Below are 23,347 nucleotides of genomic sequence, written 5' to 3'. Positions count from 1 at the left end.
TTACCTTTTAATAGAGAAGGTTTTTGGGAAAGTCTTTCCATCAACCAGAAGACTGTTTTCATTAGCATCATTGCTAACGGCTACACAAAATGGTCGACGCTCGTACCGCACACACACAGGGCATTCCCATTGTCTCTTCAGAAAGTTTCAGGAAATGCCCCTACTCTATCTTTCCCTACCTCGCCCGCCTCCGTCTCTCTCTGAGTGGCTAGCATCATTTACCCACTCTGGCCCCACCCTGCCGGTCTCTCTCTACTGTAATCTTTCACCTACACATTCTCTACCACTCTAGAATGAATCAAAGAGGAGATAGATGAGTCCTATTTCTGTCTCTCTCTCTTGTTCCCTCTCTCTCTCTCTCGTTCCCTCTCTCTCTCTCATTCCCTCTCGTTCCCTCTCTCTCTCTCGTTCCCTCTCTCGTTCCCTCTCTCTCGTTCCCTCTCTCTCGTTCCCTCTCGTTCCCTCTCTCTCTCGTTCCCTCTCGTTCCCTCTCTCTCTCGTTCCCTCTCAACCTCTCTCTCATTCACTCTCTCTCTCTCTCTCGTTCACTCTCTCTCTCTCTCTCTCTCTCTCTCTCTCTCGTTCCCTCTCTCTCTCTCTCTCTCTCGTTCCCTCTCAACCTCTCCCTAACCCTGACGTTGTGACAGACTGCCTGGCCAGATGAGATGACATTCACCTCTATCTCCTATAAACCTGTACCCATATCGTTTCCCTTTCCCTGCTCATCTTACACTCTGGTGGTATTTTCCTGTAGTTTCAGGTTTCTGACAGCACATTATGTCTCATCAGTCTTTCTCCCATGGAAAACCCTTATTATCATCAAAATATTTAACGCAGGCTTATTTTTATTCCGTACACATTTTACATTTTCATAAGATTTTCCATACTCTATAATCCAATGAATTAAAACATTTTTTTTAACATTGTAATGTATCCAGAAATATTTCAAATGTAATTGTGGAAATCACCCACCCAAGTGCATCTTCTGCCCTCTCCTCTAGGCATGGTGTTGGTATGTTTTGAGGGGGATATTGACGGATACATCAACTTGGTAGCGTACCCGTACGTGGAGAGCGAGATCCTGGACCACGAGGACCTACCGGAGAGGGACCAACCCCGGAGGAAACACTCCCGGCGCAGCCTCCTCCGCTCCACCTCCGAGATCAAAGAGGAGAGGCTACCACACGAGAGCGACAGCACTGATAAGTGAGTAGAGCAGTGGGGATAGGGAATGGTGTGTGTCTACCTCCTGAGATCAAGGAGGAGAGGCTACCACATGAGAGTGACAGCACTGAGAAGTGAGTAGAGCAGTGGGGATAGGGAATGGTGTGTGTCTACCTCCTGAGATCAAGGAGGAGAGGCTACCACACGAGAGCGACAGCACTGAGAAGTGAGTAGAGCAGTGGGGATAGGGAATGGTGTGTGTCTACCTCCTGAGATCAAGGAGGAGAGGCTACCACACGAGAGCGACAGCACTGAGAAGTGAGTAGAGCAGTGGGGATAGGGAATGGTGTGTGTCTACCTCCTGAGATCAAGGAGGAGAGGCTACCACACGAGAGCGACAGCACTGAGAAGTGAGTAGGACCCAGTTGCTTGATTTGTTCATATGATAGACTAAAATAATGTAGGTTGGCTATAACTAAGTTGAATATGTTGTGATGCCCCTGGGTTCGTGTTTCGGTGGCCTGCGTTAGTTGTTAACCTGTGTTCCCGTGTGTTGTTCAGGAGCTACACACAGAAGGGAGAGACATGTACGACAGACCTACTGTAGGCCTGCTGAGACGTCATGTAGGACAGGCCTGCTGAGACGTCATGTAGGACAGGCCTGCTGAGACGTCATGTAGGACAGGCCTGCTGAGACGTCGCGTAGGACAGACCTGCTGAGACGTCGCGTAGGACAGGCCTGCTGAGACGCCGCGTAGGACAGGCCTGCTGAGACGCCTCGTAGGACAGGCCTGCTGAGACGCCGCGTAGGACAGGCCTGCTGAGACGCCGCGTAGGACAGGCCTGCTGAGACGCCGCGTAGGACAGGCCTGCTGAGACGCCGCGTAGGACAGGCCTGCTGAGACGCCGCGTAGGACAGGCCTGCTGAGACGCCGCGTAGGACAGGCCTGCTGAGACGCCGCATAGGACAGGCCTGCTGAGAGAAATTAACATTAAATTATATGGCAACAGCTAAGGTGGACATTCCTGCAGTCAGCATGCCAATTTCCCGCTCCCTCAAAACTTGAGACATCTGTGGCATTTCAGTGCCCTTTTATAGTCCCCAGCACAAGGTGCACCTGTGTAATGATCATGCTGTTTTAATCAGCTTCTTGATATGCCACACCTGTCAGGTGGATGGATTATCTTGGCAAAGGATAAAATGGTCGCTAACAGAGATGTAAACACATTCGTACTGAACATTTGAGAGAAATTAGCTTTTTTTTTGAGTGTCTGGGATCTATTATTTCAGCTCATGAAACATGGGTCCGACATTTACACGTTGAGTTTACGGGATCTATATGGGATCTATTTACTACTGTAAAATGGGTCCAATGAAATGTGGATGTTGTAGGTCTGCCTGTAGCCTACTTCACCAGCATGATCCACGAGTCAGAAAAAGTGAGCAATTTATTCTGAAATGATCATGGAAATTAAATAGGAAATAGATTCATATTTCTAACAATAATTCCATCTTGTTATTATATTTACCTGTTGTTATGAATAGGCATGCCATCATATATCCCCCGTCTGCACAAAATACTAATCTAATCTGCCTGTTTGCAATGGAATGCTTCAACCACTAGAAACCGAGCGGACACATGGTTTAAAGTTACCAGGAAGTCAAGCACATTCTCACATCTATTCAGTTTTTAGAAATGACAACTTTTGAGTGAAAACTGTCACACCCATCTTTTGAGGGTCTATTTTTGTAGATGCGTATAGTTTCTACATGAGGCCCCTGGAGCTCCTGATCCACACTTGACATGTTGTGGTGCTGTAGTTGACCTGTTAGTTGACCTGTTAGTTGACCTGCGGCTCCAGATCCACACTGACATGCTTTAGTTAACCAGCGGTCTCTCCTGTGTTAACCCTGTTGTCCCTGTGTCCTCTCCCTCCAGTCTCCAGGAGCTGAAGAGTCCTCGTCTAGAGCTCCAGATCTACAGTGATATTCCCTTCCAGATGCTGGATAACAACAGCGGCCTGGGCTCAGAGAAGATCAGCCACAACCCCTGGAGCCTCCGCTGTCACAGGCAGCAGCTCAGCCGCATGAGATCAGAGTCCAAGGACAGGAAGCTCTACAGTATCCCTTTTATTTAACTAGACAAGTCCGTTAAGAACACATTCTTATTTTACAATGGACGGCCTACCCCCCGGCCAAACCCGGACGATACTGGGCCAATTGTGCGCCGCCCTACGGGACTCCCAATCACGGCCGGTTGTGATACAGCCTGGATTCGAACCAGGGACTGTAGTGGCGCCTATTGCACTGAGATGCAGTGCCTTAGACCGCTACGCCACTCGGCATCAAAACCTATTTAGCCATCTATTGATCTATCAATGCCTTGTTATATCTGCTGGGTTCTTTAGTTAGTATAGTAACACAAATCAGACAGACGTTTGGAAGCTCAGCAGAATCACGTACCAGGAAGATGTTTCTACTTATTCAGGAACAGGATGCACAATGGCTCAATGCTCCTGATAATGAGGCAATGTTTTCCTTATTGATCGTTACGGTCCTCATGTTGAGGTGTCTGGGACTGACTCAACCAATCAATGAGGATCCATCAGTCTCCTGTTTCCATGTTGTTGCCTAACCAGATAGATAGACGGGGTTAGATGGTAGATAAAACAGAGGGTAAGTGCTAACTGGGTTAAGTTCAACTTTCCTTGATTAGGTACCTGGAACTGAGACTGATCATTTCCCTCATTGATTAGTTAATTTAGTTCTCTATTCACGCTTACCTTAACCAGACAGGATGAGGATACTTATCTTAACCAGACAGGATGAGGATACTTACCTTAACCAGACAGGATGAGGATACTTACCTTAACCAGACAGGATGAGGATACTTACCTTAACCAGACAGGATGAGGATACTTACCTTAACCAGACAGGATGAGGATACTTACCTTAACCAGACAGGATGAGGATACTTATCTTAACCAGACAGGATGAGGATACTTACCTTAACCAGACAGGATGAGGATACTTACCTTAACCAGACAGGATGAGGATACTTACCTTAACCAGACAGGATGAGGATACTTACCTTAACCAGACAGGATGAGGATACTTACCTTAACCAGACAGGATGAGGATAATTACCTTAACCAGACAGGATGAGGATACTTACCTTAACCAGACAGGATGAGGATACTTACCTTAACCAGACAGGATGAGGGGAATAGATCAGGATACTTACCTTAACCAGACAGGATGAGGGGAATAGATCAGGATACTTACCTTAACCAGACAGGATGAGGATACTTACCTTAACCAGACAGGATGAGGATAATTACCTTAACCAGACAGGATGAGGATACTTACCTTAACCAGACAGGATGAGGATAATTACCTTAACCAGACAGGATGAGGATACTTACCTTAACCAGACAGGATGAGGATACTTACCTTAACCAGACAGGATGAGGGGAATAGATCAGGATACTTACCTTAACCAGACAGGATGAGGGGAATAGATCAGGATACTTACCTTAACCAGACAGGATGGGGATACTTACCTTAACCAGACAGGATGAGGATACTTATCTTAACCAGACAGGATGAGGATACTTACCTTAACCAGACAGGATGAGGATACTTACCTTAACCAGACAGGATGAGGGGAATAGATCAGGATACTTACCTTAACCAGACAGGATGAGGATACTTACCTTAACCAGACAGGATGAGGGGACAAGATCAGGATACTTACCTTAACCAGACAGGATGAGGGGACAAGATCAGGATACTTACCTTAACCAGACAGGATGAGGATACTTACCTTAACCAGACAGGATGAGGATACTTACCTTAACCAGACAGGATGAGGATACTTACCTTAACCAGACAGGATGAGGATACTTACCTTAACCAGACAGGATGAGGGGACAAGATCAGGATACTTACCTTAACCAGACAGGATGAGGATACTTACCTTAACCAGACAGGATGAGGGGACAAGATCAGGATACTTACCTTAACCAGACAGGATGAGGATACTTACCTTAACCAGACAGGATGAGGGGAATAGATCAGGATACTTACCTTAACCAGACAGGATGGGGATACTTACCTTAACCAGACAGGATGAGGATACTTACCTTAACCAGACAGGATGAGGATACTTACCTTAACCAGACAGGATGAGGATACTTACCTTAACCAGACAGGATGAGGATACTTACCTTAACCAGACAGGATGAGGATACTTACCTTAACCAGAAAGGATGAGGGGACAAGATCAGGATACTTACCTTAACCAGACAGGATGAGGATACTTACCTTAACCAGACAGGATGAGGATACTTACCTTAACCAGACAGGATGAGGATAATTACCTTAACCAGACAGGATGAGGATACTTACCTTAACCAGACAGGATGAGGATACTTACCTTAACCAGACAGGATGAGGATACTTACCTTAACCAGACAGGATGAGGATACTTACCTTAACCAGACAGGATGGGGATACTTACCTTAACCAGACAGGATGAGGATACTTACCTTAACCAGACAGGATGAGGATACTTACCTTAACCAGACAGGATGAGGGGACAAGATCAGGATACTTACCTTAACCAGACAGGATGAGGGGAAAAGAAAAGGACAGACACATGGAAGGATAAACAGAGGGAAAGCGCTGACAGGGGAGTTGACCAATGACCTGGTCAAGTTGAACAAACACGATCTATCTGACTCCATTACCTGAACAAGGCATTGGTCAGGAGTAGTGTTACAACCCTCCTGTCCTTAACGGACCCTGGGAGTTGTCTGGTGATCTAACCTGTCAAAGTAGGCCGTGGGAAAAGATGGGGCTCACACCAACCTCTGTCCCAAATGGAATGCTGGTCTCTATATAGTTAATAGGGTTCCATTTGGGACACAAGCCTGGAGTTTGAGGTGCTTCCCGAAATGTAGAAATCACACCGAGGGCACTCCGAGAGCTACACCCTTCTTTCCCAACTGTCAAAGTAGTGTCAGGTTCTTCACTGACCACCTCACCACAGGAACCAAATATTATCAGAAGATAATATCATGTTGTACTTAACAATCTGGGGAATTCCTCAACTTTAGTCTACTGTGTGTTTGTCTCAAAATGCACCCTATTTCCCTACATAGTGCACTACTTTTGACCAGAGCTCTATGGGCCCTGGTTAAAAGTAGTGCACTATGTAGGGGAATAGGGTGCCATTTTTGGAAGTTGTCCTGTATCTACGATGGGCTGCAAGTGAACGAGCGGTTGATTGTTTAAGGCGCTTAGTTCAAGTTCACTGTGTACCTGACTGTCGGTCCTTTCTGTCTTAGCTGACGTGAGCCCCCATGTTAAAGGAGAACACTGTCCTGCGTCTCTCTCTCACATGTACAGCGGCAGCAGAAACTAGAGACGGCGGGGGCAGGGGCAGATTGGACTTTCCACTGTGCTCACACATTCTTCTTGCTCCTTTTAGTTGTTTTTTTTTTGCACACTGAGAGGAAAAAGATTACAATTATATTTTACTGAGACTTGACTCCTGCACGTTAAACGGTTTCATTTGGGTTCAAACGTTAAGAAAACCTAAAGGGATTGACTGTCTGAATTGTTTTTCTATATTTTTTTCAGTCCTCAAAAGTGGTTGAAAGTTGAGTTGAATGTAGTCCTCTGGCCCAATCACCAATGAAGTTTAATTTAGACCTATAGAATGATCCAGATGTAGTCCTCTGGCCCAATCACCAATGCAGTTTAATTTAGACCTATGGAATGATCTATGATGACACATATGCCTGGGGTTTAAAGAATTCTGAACAATTCTAGACCAGAACAACTTACCACAGAGTAGCACAAGGCTGTAATATAGTGTGGTGGACGACTGTTGGCTGTGATATAGTGTAGTGGAAGACTGTTGTCTGTGATATAGTGTAGTGGACGACTGTTGGCTGTGATCTAGTGTAGTGGAAGACTGTTGGCTGTGATCTAGTGTAGTGGAAGACTGTTGGCTATGATCTAGTGTAGTGGAAGACTGTTGGCTGTGATCTAGTGTAGTGGAAGACTGTTGGCTGTGATCTAGTGTAGTGGAAGACTGTTGGCTGTGATATAGTGTAGTGGACGACTGTTGGCTGTGATCTAGTGTAGTGGAAGACTGTTGGCTGTGATCTAGTGTAGTGGAAGACTGTTGGCTGTGATATAGTGTAGTGGAAGACTGTTGTCTGTGATATAGTGTAGTGGACGACTGTTGGCTGTGATCTAGTGTAGTGGAAGACTGTTGGCTGTGATCTAGTGTAGTGGAAGACTGTTGGCTATGATCTAGTGTAGTGGAAGACTGTTGGCTGTGATCTAGTGTAGTGGAAGACTGTTGGCTGTGATCTAGTGTAGTGGAAGACTGTTGGCTGTGATATAGTGTAGTGGACGACTGTTGGCTGTGATCTAGTGTAGTGGAAGACTGTTGGCTGTGATCTAGTGTAGTGGAAGACTGTTGGCTCTGATATAGTGTAGTGGACGACTGTTGGCTGTGATGTAGTGGACGACTGTTGGCTGTGATATAGTGTAGTGGACAACTGTTGGCTGTGATATAGTGTAGTGGACGACTGTTGGCTGTGATGTAGTGGACGACTGTTGGCTGTGATATAGTGTAGTGGACGACTGTTGGCTGTGATGTAGTGAAGTGGACGACTGTTGGCTGTGATGTAGTGTAGTGGACGACTGTTGGCTGTGATATAGTGTAGTGGACGACTGTTGGCTGTGATGTAGTGTAGTGGACGACTGTTGGCTGTGATATAGTGTAGTGGACGACTGTTGGCTGTGATGTAGTGTAGTGGACGACTGTTGGCTGTGACGTAGTGGACGACTGTTGGCTGTGATATAGTGTAGTGGACGACTGTTGGCTGTGATGTAGTGTAGTGGACGACTGTTGGCTGTGATGTAGTGGACGACTGTTGGCTGTGATATAGTGTAGTGGACGACTGTTGGCTGTGATATAGTGTAGTGGACGACTGTTGGCTGTGATGTAGTGGAAGACTGTTGGCTGTGATATAGTGTAGTGGACGACTGTTGGCTGTGATATAGTGTAGTGGACAACTGTTGGCTGTGATATAGTGTAGTGGAAGACTGTTGGCTGTGATATAGTGTAGTGTAAGACTGTTGGCTGTGATGTAGTGTAAGACTGTTGGCTGTGATGTAGTGGAAGACTGTTGGCTGTGATATAGTGTAGTGGACGACTGTTGGCTGTGATATAGTGTAGTGGACGACTGTTAGCTGTGATATAGTGTAGTGGAAGACTGTTGGCTGTGATATAGTGTAGTGGACGACTGTTAGCTGTGATGTAGTGGAAGACTGTTGGCTGTGATATAGTGTAGTGGAAGACTGTTGGCTGTGATGTAGTGTAAGACTGTTGGCTGTGATATAGTGTAGTGGACGACTGTTGGCTGTGATGTAGTGGAAGACTGTTGGCTGTGATGTAGTGTAGTGGACGACTGTTGGCTGTGATGTAGTGGAAGACTGTTGGCTGTGATATAGTGTAGTGGACGACTGTTGGCTGTGATGTAGTGGACGACTGTTGGCTGTGATGTAGTGGACGACTGTTGGCTGTGATGTAGTGGACGACTGTTGGCTGTGATATAGTGTAGTGGACGACTGTTGGCTGTGATATAGTGTAGTGGAAGACTGTTGGCTGTGATATAGTGTAGTGGACGACTGTTGGCTGTGATGTAGTGGACGACTGTTGGCTGTGATATAGTGTAGTGGACGACTGTTGGCTGTGATATAGTGTAGTGGACGACTGTTGGCTGTGATATAGTGTAGTGGACCACTGTTGGCTGTGATATAGTGTAGTGGAAGACTGTTGTCTGTGATATAGTGTAGTGGACGACTGTTGGCTGTGATCTAGTGTAGTGGAAGACTGTTGGCTGTGATCTAGTGTAGTGGAAGACTGTTGGCTGTGATCTAGTGTAGTGGAAGACTGTTGGCTGTGATCTAGTGTAGTGGAAGACTGTTGGCTGTGATCTAGTGTAGTGGAAGACTGTTGGCTGTGAGATAGTGTAGTGGACGACTGTTGGCTGTGATCTAGTGTAGTGGAAGACTGTTGGCTGTGATCTAGTGTAGTGGAAGACTGTTGGCTCTGATATAGTGTAGTGGACGACTGTTGGCTGTGATGTAGTGGACGACTGTTGGCTGTGATATAGTGTAGTGGACGACTGTTGGCTGTGATATAGTGTAGTGGACGACTGTTGGCTGTGATGTAGTGGACGACTGTTGGCTGTGATGTAGTGGACGACTGTTGGCTGTGATGTAGTGTAGTGGACGACTGTTGGCTGTGATGTAGTGTAGTGGACGACTGTTGGCTGTGATATAGTGTAGTGGACGACTGTTGGCTGTGATGTAGTGTATTGGACGACTGTTGGCTGTGATATAGTGTAGTGGACGACTGTTGGCTGTGATGTAGTGTAGTGGACGACTGTTGGCTGTGATGTAGTGGACGACTGTTGGCTGTGATATAGTGTAGTGGACGACTGTTGGCTGTGATGTAGTGTAGTGGACGACTGTTGGCTGTGATGTAGTGGACGACTGTTGGCTGTGATATAGTGTAGTGGACGACTGTTGGCTGTGATATAGTGTAGTGGACGACTGTTGGCTGTGATGTAGTGGAAGACTGTTGGCTGTGATATAGTGTAGTGGACGACTGTTGGCTGTGATATAGTGTAGTGGACAACTGTTGGCTGTGATATAGTGTAGTGGAAGACTGTTGGCTGTGATATAGTGTAGTGTAAGACTGTTGGCTGTGATGTAGTGTAAGACTGTTGGCTGTGATGTAGTGGACGACTGTTGGCTGTGATATAGTGTAGTGGACGACTGTTGGCTGTGATGTAGTGGAAGACTGTTGGCTGTGATGTAGTGGAAGACTGTTGGCTGTGATATAGTGTAGTGGACGACTGTTGGCTGTGATATAGTGTAGTGGACGACTGTTAGCTGTGATATAGTGTAGTGGAAGACTGTTGGCTGTGATATAGTGTAGTGGACGACTGTTAGCTGTGATATAGTGTAGTGGAAGACTGTTGGCTGTGATATAGTGTAGTGGAAGACTGTTGGCTGTGATGTAGTGTAAGACTGTTGGCTGTGATATAGTGTAGTGGACGACTGTTGGCTGTGATGTAGTGGAAGACTGTTGGCTGTGATGTAGTGTAGTGGACGACTGTTGGCTGTGATGTAGTGGAAGACTGTTGGCTGTGATATAGTGTAGTGGACGACTGTTGGCTGTGATGTAGTGGACGACTGTTGGCTGTGATGTAGTGGACGACTGTTGGCTGTGATGTAGTGGACGACTGTTGGCTGTGATATAGTGTAGTGGACGACTGTTGGCTGTGATATAGTGTAGTGGAAGACTGTTGGCTGTGATATAGTGTAGTGGACGACTGTTGGCTGTGATATAGTGTAGTGGACGACTGTTGGCTGTGATATAGTGTAGTGGACGACTGTTGGCTGTGATATAGTGTAGTGGACAACTGTTGGCTGTGATATAGTGTAGTGGAAGACTGTTGGCTGTGATATAGTGTAGTGGAAGACTGTTGGCTGTGATGTAGTGGAAGACTGTTGGCTGTGATATAGTGTAGTGGACGACTGTTGGCTGTGATATAGTGTAGTGGACGACTGTTAGCTGTGATATAGTGTAGTGGAAGACTGTTGGCTGTGATATAGTGTAGTGGACGACTGTTAGCTGTGATATAGTGTAGTGGAAGACTGTTGGCTGTGATATAGTGTAGTGGAAGACTGTTGGCTGTGATGTAGTGTAAGACTGTTGGCTGTGATATAGTGTAGTGGACGACTGTTGGCTGTGATGTAGTGGAAGACTGTTGGCTGTGATGTAGTGTAGTGGACGACTGTTGGCTGTGATGTAGTGGAAGACTGTTGGCTGTGATATATTGTAGTGGACGACTGTTGGCTGTGATGTAGTGGACGACTGTTGGCTGTGATGTAGTGGACGACTGTTGGCTGTGATGTAGTGGACGACTGTTGGCTGTGATATAGTGTAGTGGACGACTGTTGGCTGTGATATAGTGTAGTGGAAGACTGTTGGCTGTGATATAGTGTAGTGGACGACTGTTGGCTGTGATGTAGTGGACGACTGTTGGCTGTGATATAGTGTAGTGGACGACTGTTGGCTGTGATATAGTGTAGTGGACGACTGTTGTGTTATACCAACTAAACTATACTGTGTTATACCAACTAAACTATACTGTGTTATACCAACTAAACTATGCTGTGTTATACCAACTAAACTATGCTGTGTTATTCCAACTAAACTATGCTGTGTTATACCAACTAAACTATACTGTGTTATACCAACTAAACTATGAAATACTATGTTATACCAACTAAACTATACTGTGTTATACCAACTAAACTGTTACAAGAGTACTATTGAATCAAATTAAGTGAGACTTTGACTTCCTTTTAAATCTGACACCTCCCCGGTGTAACTGGTGGGATCTGACCCCTGGTCTCCCACTCAATAATCCAAGGTCTTGACCTTGAAGAGGAATTGTCCTCTTGGACCGAGGTTGCCACTGATTTGCAGTCACGGGCAGGGTGTGAGTCCCAAGAGAGAGAGAGAGAGAGAATTCCTTGAGTGACTTTTTAAACGTTTAGATAATTAACCTTGGAATAGAGTGTTGTCTCCTTGACCTCTCACCTCTCCCAGAGTTCCTGCTCCTGGAGAACGTGGTTCACCTCTTCAGCTACCCGTGCATCCTGGACCTGAAGATGGGCACGCGGCAGCATGGGGACGATGCCTCGGAGGAGAAGGCAGCCAGGCAGATGCAGAAGTGCGAGCAGAGCACCTCCGCCACCCTGGGGGTGCGTGTCTGTGGGATGCAGGTGAGCCCAGAGTTTTTTTTGTTTGTTTGTTTTTCAAACTTTTATTTCACCTGAAAGTTTTTAAAGCTCTCTTTTTTTTTTACAACGGGAGATCTAGCCAAGACAACAGAAAACACATCGGCATAGACTACCACTTAGAATGCATGCCCAATACACTGCTTCCTTCTACATTTGTATGTTCTGTTTGGGTTTCAGTTTATTTCACCTTTATTTAACCAGGTAAGCTAGTTGAGAACAAGTTCTCATTTACAACTGCGACCTGGACCAAGATAAAGCAAAGCAGTTCGACACACAACAATAGTTACAATTTAGCAGATTAACTACTGGAGTGATAAATGAGCAGATGATGATGTGTAAGTAGGGATACTGGTGTGTAAAAGAGCAGAAAAGTAAATAAAAAAACCCAATATGGGGATGAGGTAGGTAGATGGCTTTACACAGTAGCTACTGCACCATAGATCCCGTACTCAGTATCTCTTCATATTGATCCGACTAACACACCTGTGCTGACACAGAGATCCCACAGCGGTGAGCTGAGCAGGACAGAAGAGATACTGAATATCTTATCAAGTTACAAAGAAAAGAGATAACTGGGACAATACTAGATACTTTATTGTCCGTTTCGGGTTGGAACTGAAATTCACCTTCCGTTTCGTCGATCCCAACACACACGTTGAGAGGTACACCATGAATTACAGCTTTTATCTCCAAAAGCTTTCAATTCGCATTTTAGCTGCAGATTTGAATAACATTCTAGGTATTGGGAGGCACAGTAACTGTACACTAGTGGAGTGGTTGTCGGCGTGGTTGTCTTGTTTTACAATGTAGCGCTGGTACACGAGCAGGTACAATAGCCCCAGCATTGATCCCAACCTTCCAGCTTCACAAGGCCTCCTCCATTACGTATGGGTTTGGTTCTCTCTCTAACATAAATCGGAATGACTCACCACGTTCTGTTTTAATGTTTACAGGTCTAACCTCTGCACTCTCTGCCTGCACCACAATGGCATCCTAGTCCCTACATTGTGCACTACTACTATTGGCCGGAGCACTATGTAGGGAATAGGGTTTAATTTGGGAAGGAGCCTCTGTGTGTTGTGTAGTACCAGGTGTAGCCTCTTTTCCGCTGTGGTTCTATTGTCCAGGTGTATCCTCTGTTCTCTCTATGGTCCAGGTGTAACCTCTGGTTCTCTTCATGGTCCAGGTGTATCCTCAGTTCTCTCTATGGTCCAGGTGTAACCTCTGGTTCTCTTCATGGTCCAGGTGTATCCTCTGTTCTCTCTGGTCCAGGTGTAACCTCTGTTCTCTCTATGGTCCAGGTGTAACCTCTGGTTCTCTCTATGGTCCAGGTGTAACCTCTAATCTCTCTATGGTCCAGGTGTAACCTCTAATCTCTCTATGGTCCAGGTGTAACCTCTAATCTCTCTATGGTCCAGGTGTAACCTCTGTTGTCTCTATGGTCCAGGTGTAACCTCTGTTGTCTCTATGGTCCAGGTGTAACCTCTGTTGTCTCTATGGTCCAGGTGTAACCTCTGTTCTCTCTATGGTCCAGGTGTAACCTCTGTTCTCTCTATGGTCCAGGTGTATCCTCTGTTCTCTCTATGGTCCAGGTATCATCTCGTGTTGTATGGTCCAGGTATCATCTCGTATCCCTGTGTTGTATGGTCCAGGTATCATCTCGTATCCCTGTGTTGTATGGTCCAGGTATCATCTCGTATCCCCGTGTTGTATGGTCCAGGTATCATCTCGTATCCCTGTGTTGTATGGTCCAGGTATCATCTCGTATCCCTGTGTTGTATGGTCCAGGTATCATCTCGTATCCCTGTGTTGTATGGTCCAGGTATCATCTCGTATCCCTGTGTTGTATGGTCCAGGTATCACCTCGTATCCCTGTGTTGTATGGTCCAGGTATCATCTCGTATCCCTGTGTTGTATGGTCCAGGTATCATCTCGTATCCCTGTGTTGTATGGTCCAGGTATCATCTCGTATCCCTGTGTTGTATGGTCCAGGTATCATCTCGTATCCCTGTGTTGTATGGTCCAGGTATCATCTCGTATCCCTGTGTTGTATGGTCCAGGTATCATCTCGTATCCCCGTGTTGTATGGTCCAGGTTTAACCTCTGTCCTCTCTATGGTCCAGGTGTAACCTCGTATCTCTGTGTTCTATGGTCCAGGTTTAACCTCTGTTCTCTCTTTGGTCCAGGTGTAACCTCGTATCTCTGTGTTCTATGGTCCAGGTATATCCTCTAATCTCTGTGTTCTATGGTCCAGGTGTACCAGATGGATACGGGCCACTATCTGTGCAGGAACAAGTACTACGGCCGCAGCCTGTCCATCGAGGGCTTCCGCCACGCCCTCCACCAATACTTGCACAACGGGGCGTCGCTCAGGAAGGACCTGTTTGAGCCCATGCTGTGTAAGTTACGCAGCTTGAAGGCCATTCTGGAGAGACAGACCACCTACCGCTTCTACTCATCCTCTCTGCTAATCATCTATGAGGGGAAGGAGCCTGAGCTGGCCTACGTCTGGCAGAAAGCACCACAGGAGACCTGGCAGCAGAAAGCAGCATCACCACCACAGGCCCCGGCAGAGCCCTTGGAAAACCAAAAAACACCAGCACCACAACCAGCAGCTGAGCTGCCCTCAGAGAAGGGGGTGGCAGTCAACTCAGGGCTAGGAATCCAAGGTGTCCAAGGACCAGGGATAGGAGTGGGGCTCCAAGGTGGAGTCCACCAAGGTATCCAAGAACCAGGGTCAGGAGTGGGGCTCCAAGGTGTCCAAGGACCAGGGTCAGGAGTGGGGCTCCAAGGCAGAGTCCACCAAGGTGTCCAAGGACCGGGGTTAGGAGTGGGGCTCCAAGGTGTCCAAGGACCCGGGTTAGGAGTGGGGCTCCAAGGTGTCCAAGGACCAGGGATAGGAGTGGGGCTCCAAGGTGTCCAAGGACCGGGCTTAGGAGTGGGGCTCCAAGGCGGAGTCCACCAAGGTGTCCAAGGACCGGGCTTAGGGGTGGGGCTCCAAGGTGTCCAAGGACCGGGGTTAGGAGTGGGGCTCGAAGGCGGAGTCCACCAAGGTGTCCAAGGACCGGGCTTAGGAGTGGGGCTCCAAGGTGTCCAAGGACCGGGGTTAGGAGTGGGGCTCCAAGGCGGAGTCCACCAAGGTGTCCAAGGACCGGGGTTAGGAGTGGGGCTCCAAGGTGTCCAAGGACCAGGGATAGGAGTGGGGCTCCAAGGTGTCCAAGGACCGGGCTTAGGAGTGGGGCTCCAAGGCGGAGTCCACCAAGGTGTCCAAGGACCGGGCTTAGGGGTGGGGCTCCAAGGTGTCCAAGGACCGGGGTTAGGAGTGGGGCTCCAAGGCGGAGTCCACCAAGGTGTCCAAGGACCGGGCTTAGGAGTGGGGCTCCAAGGTGTCCAAGGACCGGGGTTAGGAGTGGGGCTCCAAGGCGGAGTCCACCAAGGTGTCCAAGGACCGGGCTTAGGGGTGGGGCTCCAAGGTGTCCAAGGACCGGGGTTAGGAGTGGGGCTCCAAGGCGGAGTCCACCAAGGTGTCCAAGGACCGGGCTTAGGCGTGGGGCTCCAAGGTGTCCAAGGACCGGGGTTAGGAGTGGGGCTCCAAGGCGGAGTCCACCAAGGTGTCCAAGGACCGGGCTTAGGGGTGGGGCTCCAAGGCGGAGTCCACCAAGGTGTCCAAGGACCGGGCTTAGGAGTGGGGCACCAAGGCGGAGTCCACCAAGGGGCCCATGGACTGACAGAAGCCCCTCTCCAGCTGCCCCAGGCAATACCACCGCCACCAGACTACCCCCCCACGCCCGTCCCAACCCCTCCACAGCCACAGCAGCTCCACCAGGAGCCTCTCCAGCCCCTTCCACCCCAGCCCTCAGACCCCCACACCCCCCCTCCCCCACTACCACTCCCCTCCAGCCCGAGCATCAGTGTGGACGTCCGCATGATAGACTTTGCCCACAGCACCTTCAAAGGTTTCCGCGACGACCAGACGGTGCACGACGGGCCGGATCGGGGCTACGTGTTTGGATTGGAGAGCCTCATCAAGATCCTAGAGGGCCTCCGAGAGGAGAACCTGTAGTAGCCGAACCTGGGACTGACGAATTGGTTGTGTCTCAAATGGATGGTACCCCCTATTCACTATGTAGTACACTACTTTTGAACAGGGCCCATAGGGTGTTAACACGTCTTCTTTCATCTTTAATTATTATTATTATTTTTATTTTTTTTATAAAACCCAGGGTGCATCCAAAAAAGGGAAGCCTTTACTCCTATAAGGATCTGGTTAAAAGTAGTGTACTATGTAAGGAATAGGGTGCCATTTGGGATGTACGGATGATGGTGGTTCAGGAGAAGACTAACTGACACATCTTCAGATGTCCTCCTCTCCCTCAGTGCTACTACCCACTACCCTGTCCTCAATGACTCTGTTTCGGAGCAAGAAAAGCACATTATCTGTAATAAGAAACCTGATGGAGCAGTGATCTGTAATGAGGATCTGATGGAGCAATGATCTGTAATAAGGAGGGCCTGATGGAGCAGTGATCTGTAATAAGGACATGATGGAGCAATGATATGTAATAAGGACATGATGGAGCAATGATCTGTAATGAGAAGGATCTGATGGAACAGTGAGCTGTAATGAGGACCTGATGGAGCAGTAATCTGTAATAAGGATGACTTGATGGAGAAATTATCTGTAATGAGGACCTGGTGGAGCAGTGATCTGTAATAAGGACCTGATGGAGCAATTATCTGTAATGACGGATCTGATGAAGCAATGATCTGTAATAAGAAGGACCTGATGGAGCAATAATCTGTAATAAGGACCTGGTGGAGCAATGATCTGTAATGAGGACCTGGTGGAGCAATGATCTGTAATGAGAAGGATCTGATGGAGCACTGATCTGTAATGAGAAGGATCTGATGGAGCAATTATCTGTAGTAAGGAGGACCTGATGGAGCAGTGATCTGTAGTAAGGAGGACCTGATGGAGCAGTGATCTGTAGTAAGGAGGACCTGATGGAGCAGTGATCTGTAGTAAGGAGGACCTGATGGAGCAGCGATCTGTAGTAAGGAGGACCTGATGGAGCAGTGATCTGTAGTAAGAAGGACCTGATGGAGCAGTGATGGAATGGATGGAAGGCCGGGGGTATGTCTATGCTACTGTCTGACAGTAGGTGAAAGGCCGTGACCTTAGACTGTAAATGTCACTCCTTTCTGACTGTTGTGCTCCTAGAATTAGAGACACAAACTTAATGGGAGCATCTACAGCCAGCCGTGTGTGTATCCTATCAATCCTCCTGGACAGAAATGGCTGCCATTCCTCTGAGGGAAACATAAAAAGGGCCATGTCTGCCTTGTGGGTTTTGTCGCCACTGAGTGGCCAACTGAAGTATTGCATTGAAGAAAAGGCACAAGATGGATTTGGTTTTGAAGGTAGTGAAGCCACTGCTCAGGGCAAGTCAAGGTCCTGTTTCGGGCCCAAATGGCATCCTATTCCAATTTTATTATTTTGATCTGGGCCCACAGGGAAACCCATAGGGCTCTGGTCAAAAGTAGTGCACTACAAAGTGTATGGGTGCCATTTGGGACATAACCCCTGTCTCTGCTGTGGGACTGGTACAGAGACTGAAGTGTGTATACGTCAATATGTGTTAAGGGACAGTGGGTGGGGGGGGGGGTGGGGGTCTTGGGGAAGGGAAGTCTCCATACAGCTGTAGTCCCTAGTCTCCATACACCTGTAGTCCCTAGTCTCCATACAGCTGTAGTCCCTAGTCTCCATACAGCTGTAGTCCCTAGTCTCCATACAGCTGTAGTCACTAGTCTCCATACAGCTGTAGTCCCTAGTCTCCATACAGCTGTAGTCCCTAGTCTCCATACATCTGTAGTCCCTAGTCTCCATACAGCTGTAGTCACTAGTCTCCATACAGCTGTAGTCCCTAGTCTCCATACAGCTGTAGTCCCTAGTCTCCATACAGCTGTAGTCACTAGTCTCCATACAGCTGTAGTCCCTAGTCTCCATACAGCTGTAGTCCCTAGTCTCCATACAGCTGTAGTCCCTAGTCTCCATACAGCTGTAGTCCCTAGTCTCCATACAGCTGTAGTCCCTAGTCTCCATACAGCTGTAGTCACTAGTCTCCATACAGCTGTAGTCCCTAGTCTCCATACAGCTGTAGTCACTAGTCTCCATACAGCTGTAGTCCCTAGTCTCCATACATCTGTAGTCCCTAGTCTCCATACAGCTGTAGTCCCTAGTCTCCATACAGCTGTAGTCCCTAGTCTCCATACAGCTGTAGTCCCTAGTCTCCATACAGCTGTAGTCCCTAGTCTCCATACAGCTGTAGTCCCTAGTCTCCATACAGCTGTAGTCCCTAGTCTCCATACAGCTGTAGTCCCTAGTCTCCATACAGCTGTAGTCCTATCAGGGGTTTCATAGATGAGCAACTTTGCTTACAGGCTGATGCTTGTCATGAAAAGCAAGGTTTAATACATTATTTTCCCTCCTTGATAAGAGGTTGAAAAATAAATAAAACCCAGGGTACCTCTGAAATTGGCACCCTATTCCCTAATGTAGTGCACTACTTTTAAGACCAGAGCCCTATGGGTTATGTATCCCTGGTCAAAGCCACTGCATTACATAGGGACTAGGCCCCAGCCTTCAGGCTTCAATTGAAATACAGCACAGCTCTGTGTCTCCCCAAATGGTTACCTAATTTATTAACAGGTCACGGTTTTACTATGTTGCTTTCTATGGTTAGTATCTTGCTTATTCTGTTCTAAATAGAGCCACCAACCGTTTCATTTAAAGGTATCCAACTCATTTTCGAACGTTGCCATGGGCACAGCCAAACAACAGATGTGATTCATTCGACTTCCACTTTATTTCTGCTACTGCTGTGCGCCAGTGGCAAACTTGCCAGAGTAATTTATTTGAGTCAAAGAGAATAAAAGTCAAGTAAACAAGTGTAAGTGTAATGTTATATTATTGAATTTGAGTTTGCTAATGTTAGCTAGACCTACCGGTAGGCTAGTTCTGTTGTGATAATGACATTAGCATGACCTACCGGTAGGCTAGTTCTGTTATGATAATGATGTTAGCTAGACCTACCGGTAGGCTAGTTCTGTTGTGATAATAACGTTGACTTTACCTACCGGTAGGCTAGTTCGGTTGTGATAATGACGTTAGCTTGACCTACCGGTAGGCTAGTTCTGTTGCGATAATAACGTTAGCTAGATCTACCGGTAGGCTAGGTCTGTTGTGATAATAACGTTAGCTAGACCTACCGGTAGGCTAGTTCTGTTGTGATAATGACATTAGCGTGACCTACCGGTAGGCTAGTTCTGTTTTGATAATGATGTTAGCTAGACCTACCGGTAGGCTAGTTCTGTTGTGATAATAACGTTGACTTTACCTACCGGTAGGCTAGTTCGGTTGTGATAATGACGTTAGCTTGACCTACCGGTAGTCTAGTTCTGTTGTGATAATAACGTTAACTTGATCTACCGGTAGGCTAGTTCGGTTGTGATAATAACGTTAACTTGATCTACCGGTGGGCTAGTTCTGTTGTGATAATGACGTTAGCTTGACATACCGATAGGCTAATTCAGTTGTGGTAACGTGAGCTTGACCTGCCGGTAGGCTAGTTCTGTTGTGGAAATAACGTTAGCTTGACCTACCGGTAGGCTAGTTCTCTTGTGATAATAACGCTAGCTGGGCCTACTGGTAGGCTAGTTCTGTTGTGGTAGAGTTAAGGCCCGGGCCATCCACCAAGCCAATAACTATAATGATAAACTATAGGCTACATAACTATAAAACACCTGTCAATCAACTGATCGACGACGTATCCTACTGCAAGCCGCTATTAATAAAGTGGTGACACAAGACCATTCAGTGCTTTCAGGGTGTGTTTGTCATAGTGGGAACCGCATATAGTAGACGACTTCAATGTACATGTCCGCCTAATGGAGAAAACAATGTAGTAACAAACGCTGTTTAGCCTGCACATCTTTTACAGCATGTCATTACCTCATTGCTCACGTGGTTTCCATTTCCCTGTTCTCATCTCTGTTTGTCCTGTGCAAGTATGTGCAATGCATCAGTACAGCAAAATTATCACGTGGCCAAAACTGATCCCACCGATCTCTCTTCAACTTTCCTCACCGTCATTTCATATGCTCTAGGCCTGTTTTTACATTCATCAATTAGCAAGATCAAGGCTATTTCCTTCCCCAAATAGAATAAAAACAGATTTAAATAAATGTCCTGTCGCTTTTGTAGCCTATAGCTTTTCCAAGCATTTCACGAGAAGCGACAATGGCGTATTGCGGAGAGGCTTGCATAGCCTATAGCCTGTTGCGCACAGGTACCTCTGGAAGAGAGAGGCTAGTGAATTGTAGTTGAAGGAAGAAGCAATATGTTAGCTAGATATTAACCTGCCAAAGTGCAAAGAAAAATAACTTAACATGATGATGAAACGGTAGATGCATAGGTTCGTTCCTTCAGGCTGTGCTCTTGTAACGGATGTGAAATGGCTAGCTAGTTAGCGGTGGTGCGCGCTACGCTGTGGTCCCCAACAATAGCTTCACTATTGATCAGTCCTACATTGTTAGACAATAACATTATTCTACCCTGGGCTACAACAACAACAACAGAGCAATGAGGAATCTATTATTGTTATCGAGTGAGTACACCATTTCTATTTTTTTGTCAATAGGCTGTAGTGATGTAGGCTCGTTTTGAATAACCGCTCACACTTCCTGTTTTGTTTCCTGCCGAAATAACAGCCTAGGTCATTTTTACGTCACCGTCTGGGTCTATTCTTCACAGTTGAGAAGGTCCAGAAAGGTACATTAACAGGCCACTCGTATGGTGTTAGACCTATTTTGTCAGGATAAAGCCCTGTGTTGAGATTCTACTATAGGAAAGTATGCAGCTTCCACGTTTTCACTACACTACGCCCGTTAATGCTGTTTTACATTCAGCAAGCAAGGGTTCAATCTCTCCTCCAGTAGGCTATCAGTACGCTAAAGGAAATACGTGAGCAACAAGCTTTTTGTTGTCAGGCTTTTACCCGGGACTCCGAATGATTTTTAGAGGAATCGCAGCGGAGAGGACAGGCGCGTCATTGCGCCACACAACAATGAAGACCGATAAGGCTCCAGATGAAGCCTGGACCCTAAATTAGAAGCGTATTAGCCAATAATTCATAAGCTCAGTGTAAGGCTTAATACTGCAGTGAATAGCCAGTTTCAAGTGAGTGGGGAGAACTAGTTTTGGCTGTGAACCTGCCTATGTCATTTTGAATAACAATTCAAAAGCCTGCCGTTTTTTTTTTTTTTTTTAATGCATATTGATTTGGAAATAAACTCATCTAGCCTGTCTGATTAGGGAACCATTTGGAACATTTGGGGGTTTGTTCTCGGCAGTTTAGTCTGAAAGGTCCAGGCACATTAGCAGAACAGTAAAAGGTTGTATCAGCCATCAGGAACATGGTAATGCAGGGATTTTTTTAAAATATTGTTTTTATTATGATAATGTTGAAGAAGTTGTATCCATAGTTTCGTCGTTTGGCTTCCGTGTTTAAAAAGCGTTTGAAAATGAGGTGGATATAATATTATAATTGTTTATTTTTTCCTCCCTATACCAGAGTCTGGTAGTTAGGCCCGTCCCAGTCCAGGTATACCATTGGGACACTGTATAACACATGTCCTTTAGTCCAGACACATTGATGCCCCTCTCTGTTTTACAAACTAAGCCTTTCTCTCATTTTATGATCTTTTTTAATTTGCGCTGTAGAAGGTGTATTGAAAGCCTGATTTTTTTCTTATTTTTTATAGTACTCGTTTTCTTTTGGGGGTGGTTAAGTCACGTCGAGGGGCAGACTAGAGACCTGGCTTCATATAGGTTTTAAATAATTTCAAATACTTTTTTAGCAGGGTTTTAATTGAAAAATAAATAACCCAGGGTATGTCTGAAATTGCACCCTATTGCCTGGCAAAATGTAACCAATAGAATAGTCTCAAAACTGCAAATCCCGCCTATGACCTGGCCCTCCAGGCAAGCAGGCTAAAGAAAAAGCATTTGAACCCAGGTCTACTACTCTCTCACCACCGATACACAGTGAACCCTTGTCCTCCATCTTAGCACATGTAGCAGAATGATAGTAGAGAGACTCCACTCCTTCACCACTCTCACCCTCTTCTTCTCCTGTGTCCTCCTCCCTCTGTTCCCCAAGCCCACTCACCATAGTCTGTTAGTCTAGTGTCACCCAGTTGGTTAGGATGTCTCTCTCTCTCTCTCTGTAGATTGGTTGAATAATGGTGCACTGTAGCTTTAAGTCACTTTGATACATTTTGTTTAATGTGGATTATTTTTTTCTTCCTCTCTGCTCTGGCACGGTTGCGGGTCTTGTCTTAGTTTAATATCTTTGACAGGGTTTCAAAATTCCCAGGTTTTCCACATCCCAGTTAGAAGAATCCCAGACTCAGAGGATGAAATAGGCTGGTTCCTGCTTATCAGGACTTCTGGGGATATGGGGAAAGTTACCAGGAACACTTTGCTACTCTACTCTGACTACAAAGCACTAGGATGCTATAATATCGTATCTTTACGTATAACTAATATTATCTACTGCTACACAAGTACATGAACTTGACTTGGATGTGGCCAGAACTGTAAAAAAAAACTCAATTTCAACACATGCAGTCCAATGTTGAAAAACAGACACTGTAGAATTACTGGTTTTCTATTGGTTTAGAGTTCTATCTATCTACTACATGCATGCTGATTCTATTCTGATTCTAGAACCAATTCTATGTGTGTTTCTATTTGGCATTATGGAGAAAATTTTGTGTCCTGCAAAAGTCACACTTCTCGTTACAAATTTTTGTTTTCTTACCCCCAGAGTTCCAAATTCATTCTTATTTATTCAAGACCTCTTCTTCAAACTAATTTATATGGAAAAATATGATAATGGAATTTTCACCTGTGGGGAATGGTGGCCTCTTTATCAGTCTACTTGGCAGGGCTTTGTAATGTGTTATTGTCCAAAAAGACATTTTTCAGGTTGATTAACCCAGAAGAAAAAAAAATGCTTTGGAGGGACAAAGTAGTTTTTAGATGGAAGGGGAAAAAAAACTATTTCAAGATGCCAAAATAAATATATTTTCAAAGCAGCTTACTATCTTCCAAAAAACGGGAAATAGTTTGTTTGTTTGAACCTTTTTTTTAAAGTGGGCATTTGTGTTAAATTAATAAGTCTACACCGCAGCGATACAAACCACGAAACT

The 23,347-nt window shown here is 46.2% G+C and overlaps 1 protein-coding gene across 4 annotated transcripts in view; it reads left to right on the top strand.

The window, feature by feature from the left end:
- LOC139413910 (spidroin-2-like) overlaps positions 1–17,712 on the top strand; it is a 70,321-nt gene extending 52,609 nt beyond the window's left edge. For 2 of the 4 annotated variants that reach the window (XM_071161759.1, XM_071161760.1), the window contains exons 3-6: positions 1,002–1,206; positions 3,105–3,286; positions 11,880–12,055; positions 14,328–17,712. In XM_071161759.1, the coding sequence (XP_071017860.1) occupies positions 1,002–1,206; positions 3,105–3,286; positions 11,880–12,055; positions 14,328–16,136 (2,372 nt within the window). In that variant the 3' untranslated portion in view covers positions 16,137–17,712. Of the gene's footprint in view, positions 1–1,001; positions 1,207–1,531; positions 1,575–3,104; positions 3,287–11,879; positions 12,056–14,327 lie in introns of those variants that run through there. The other 2 variants (XM_071161761.1, XM_071161762.1) reach the window with 2 other exon arrangements.
- Positions 17,713–23,347: the final 5,635 nt, after the last annotated feature.

The sequence above is a fragment of the Oncorhynchus clarkii genome, chromosome 7 (genome assembly GCF_045791955.1).
Source record: "Oncorhynchus clarkii lewisi isolate Uvic-CL-2024 chromosome 7, UVic_Ocla_1.0, whole genome shotgun sequence".
Classification (NCBI taxonomy): Eukaryota; Metazoa; Chordata; class Actinopteri; order Salmoniformes; family Salmonidae; genus Oncorhynchus; species Oncorhynchus clarkii.
This window is presented reverse-complemented; position numbering and strand designations above follow the sequence as displayed.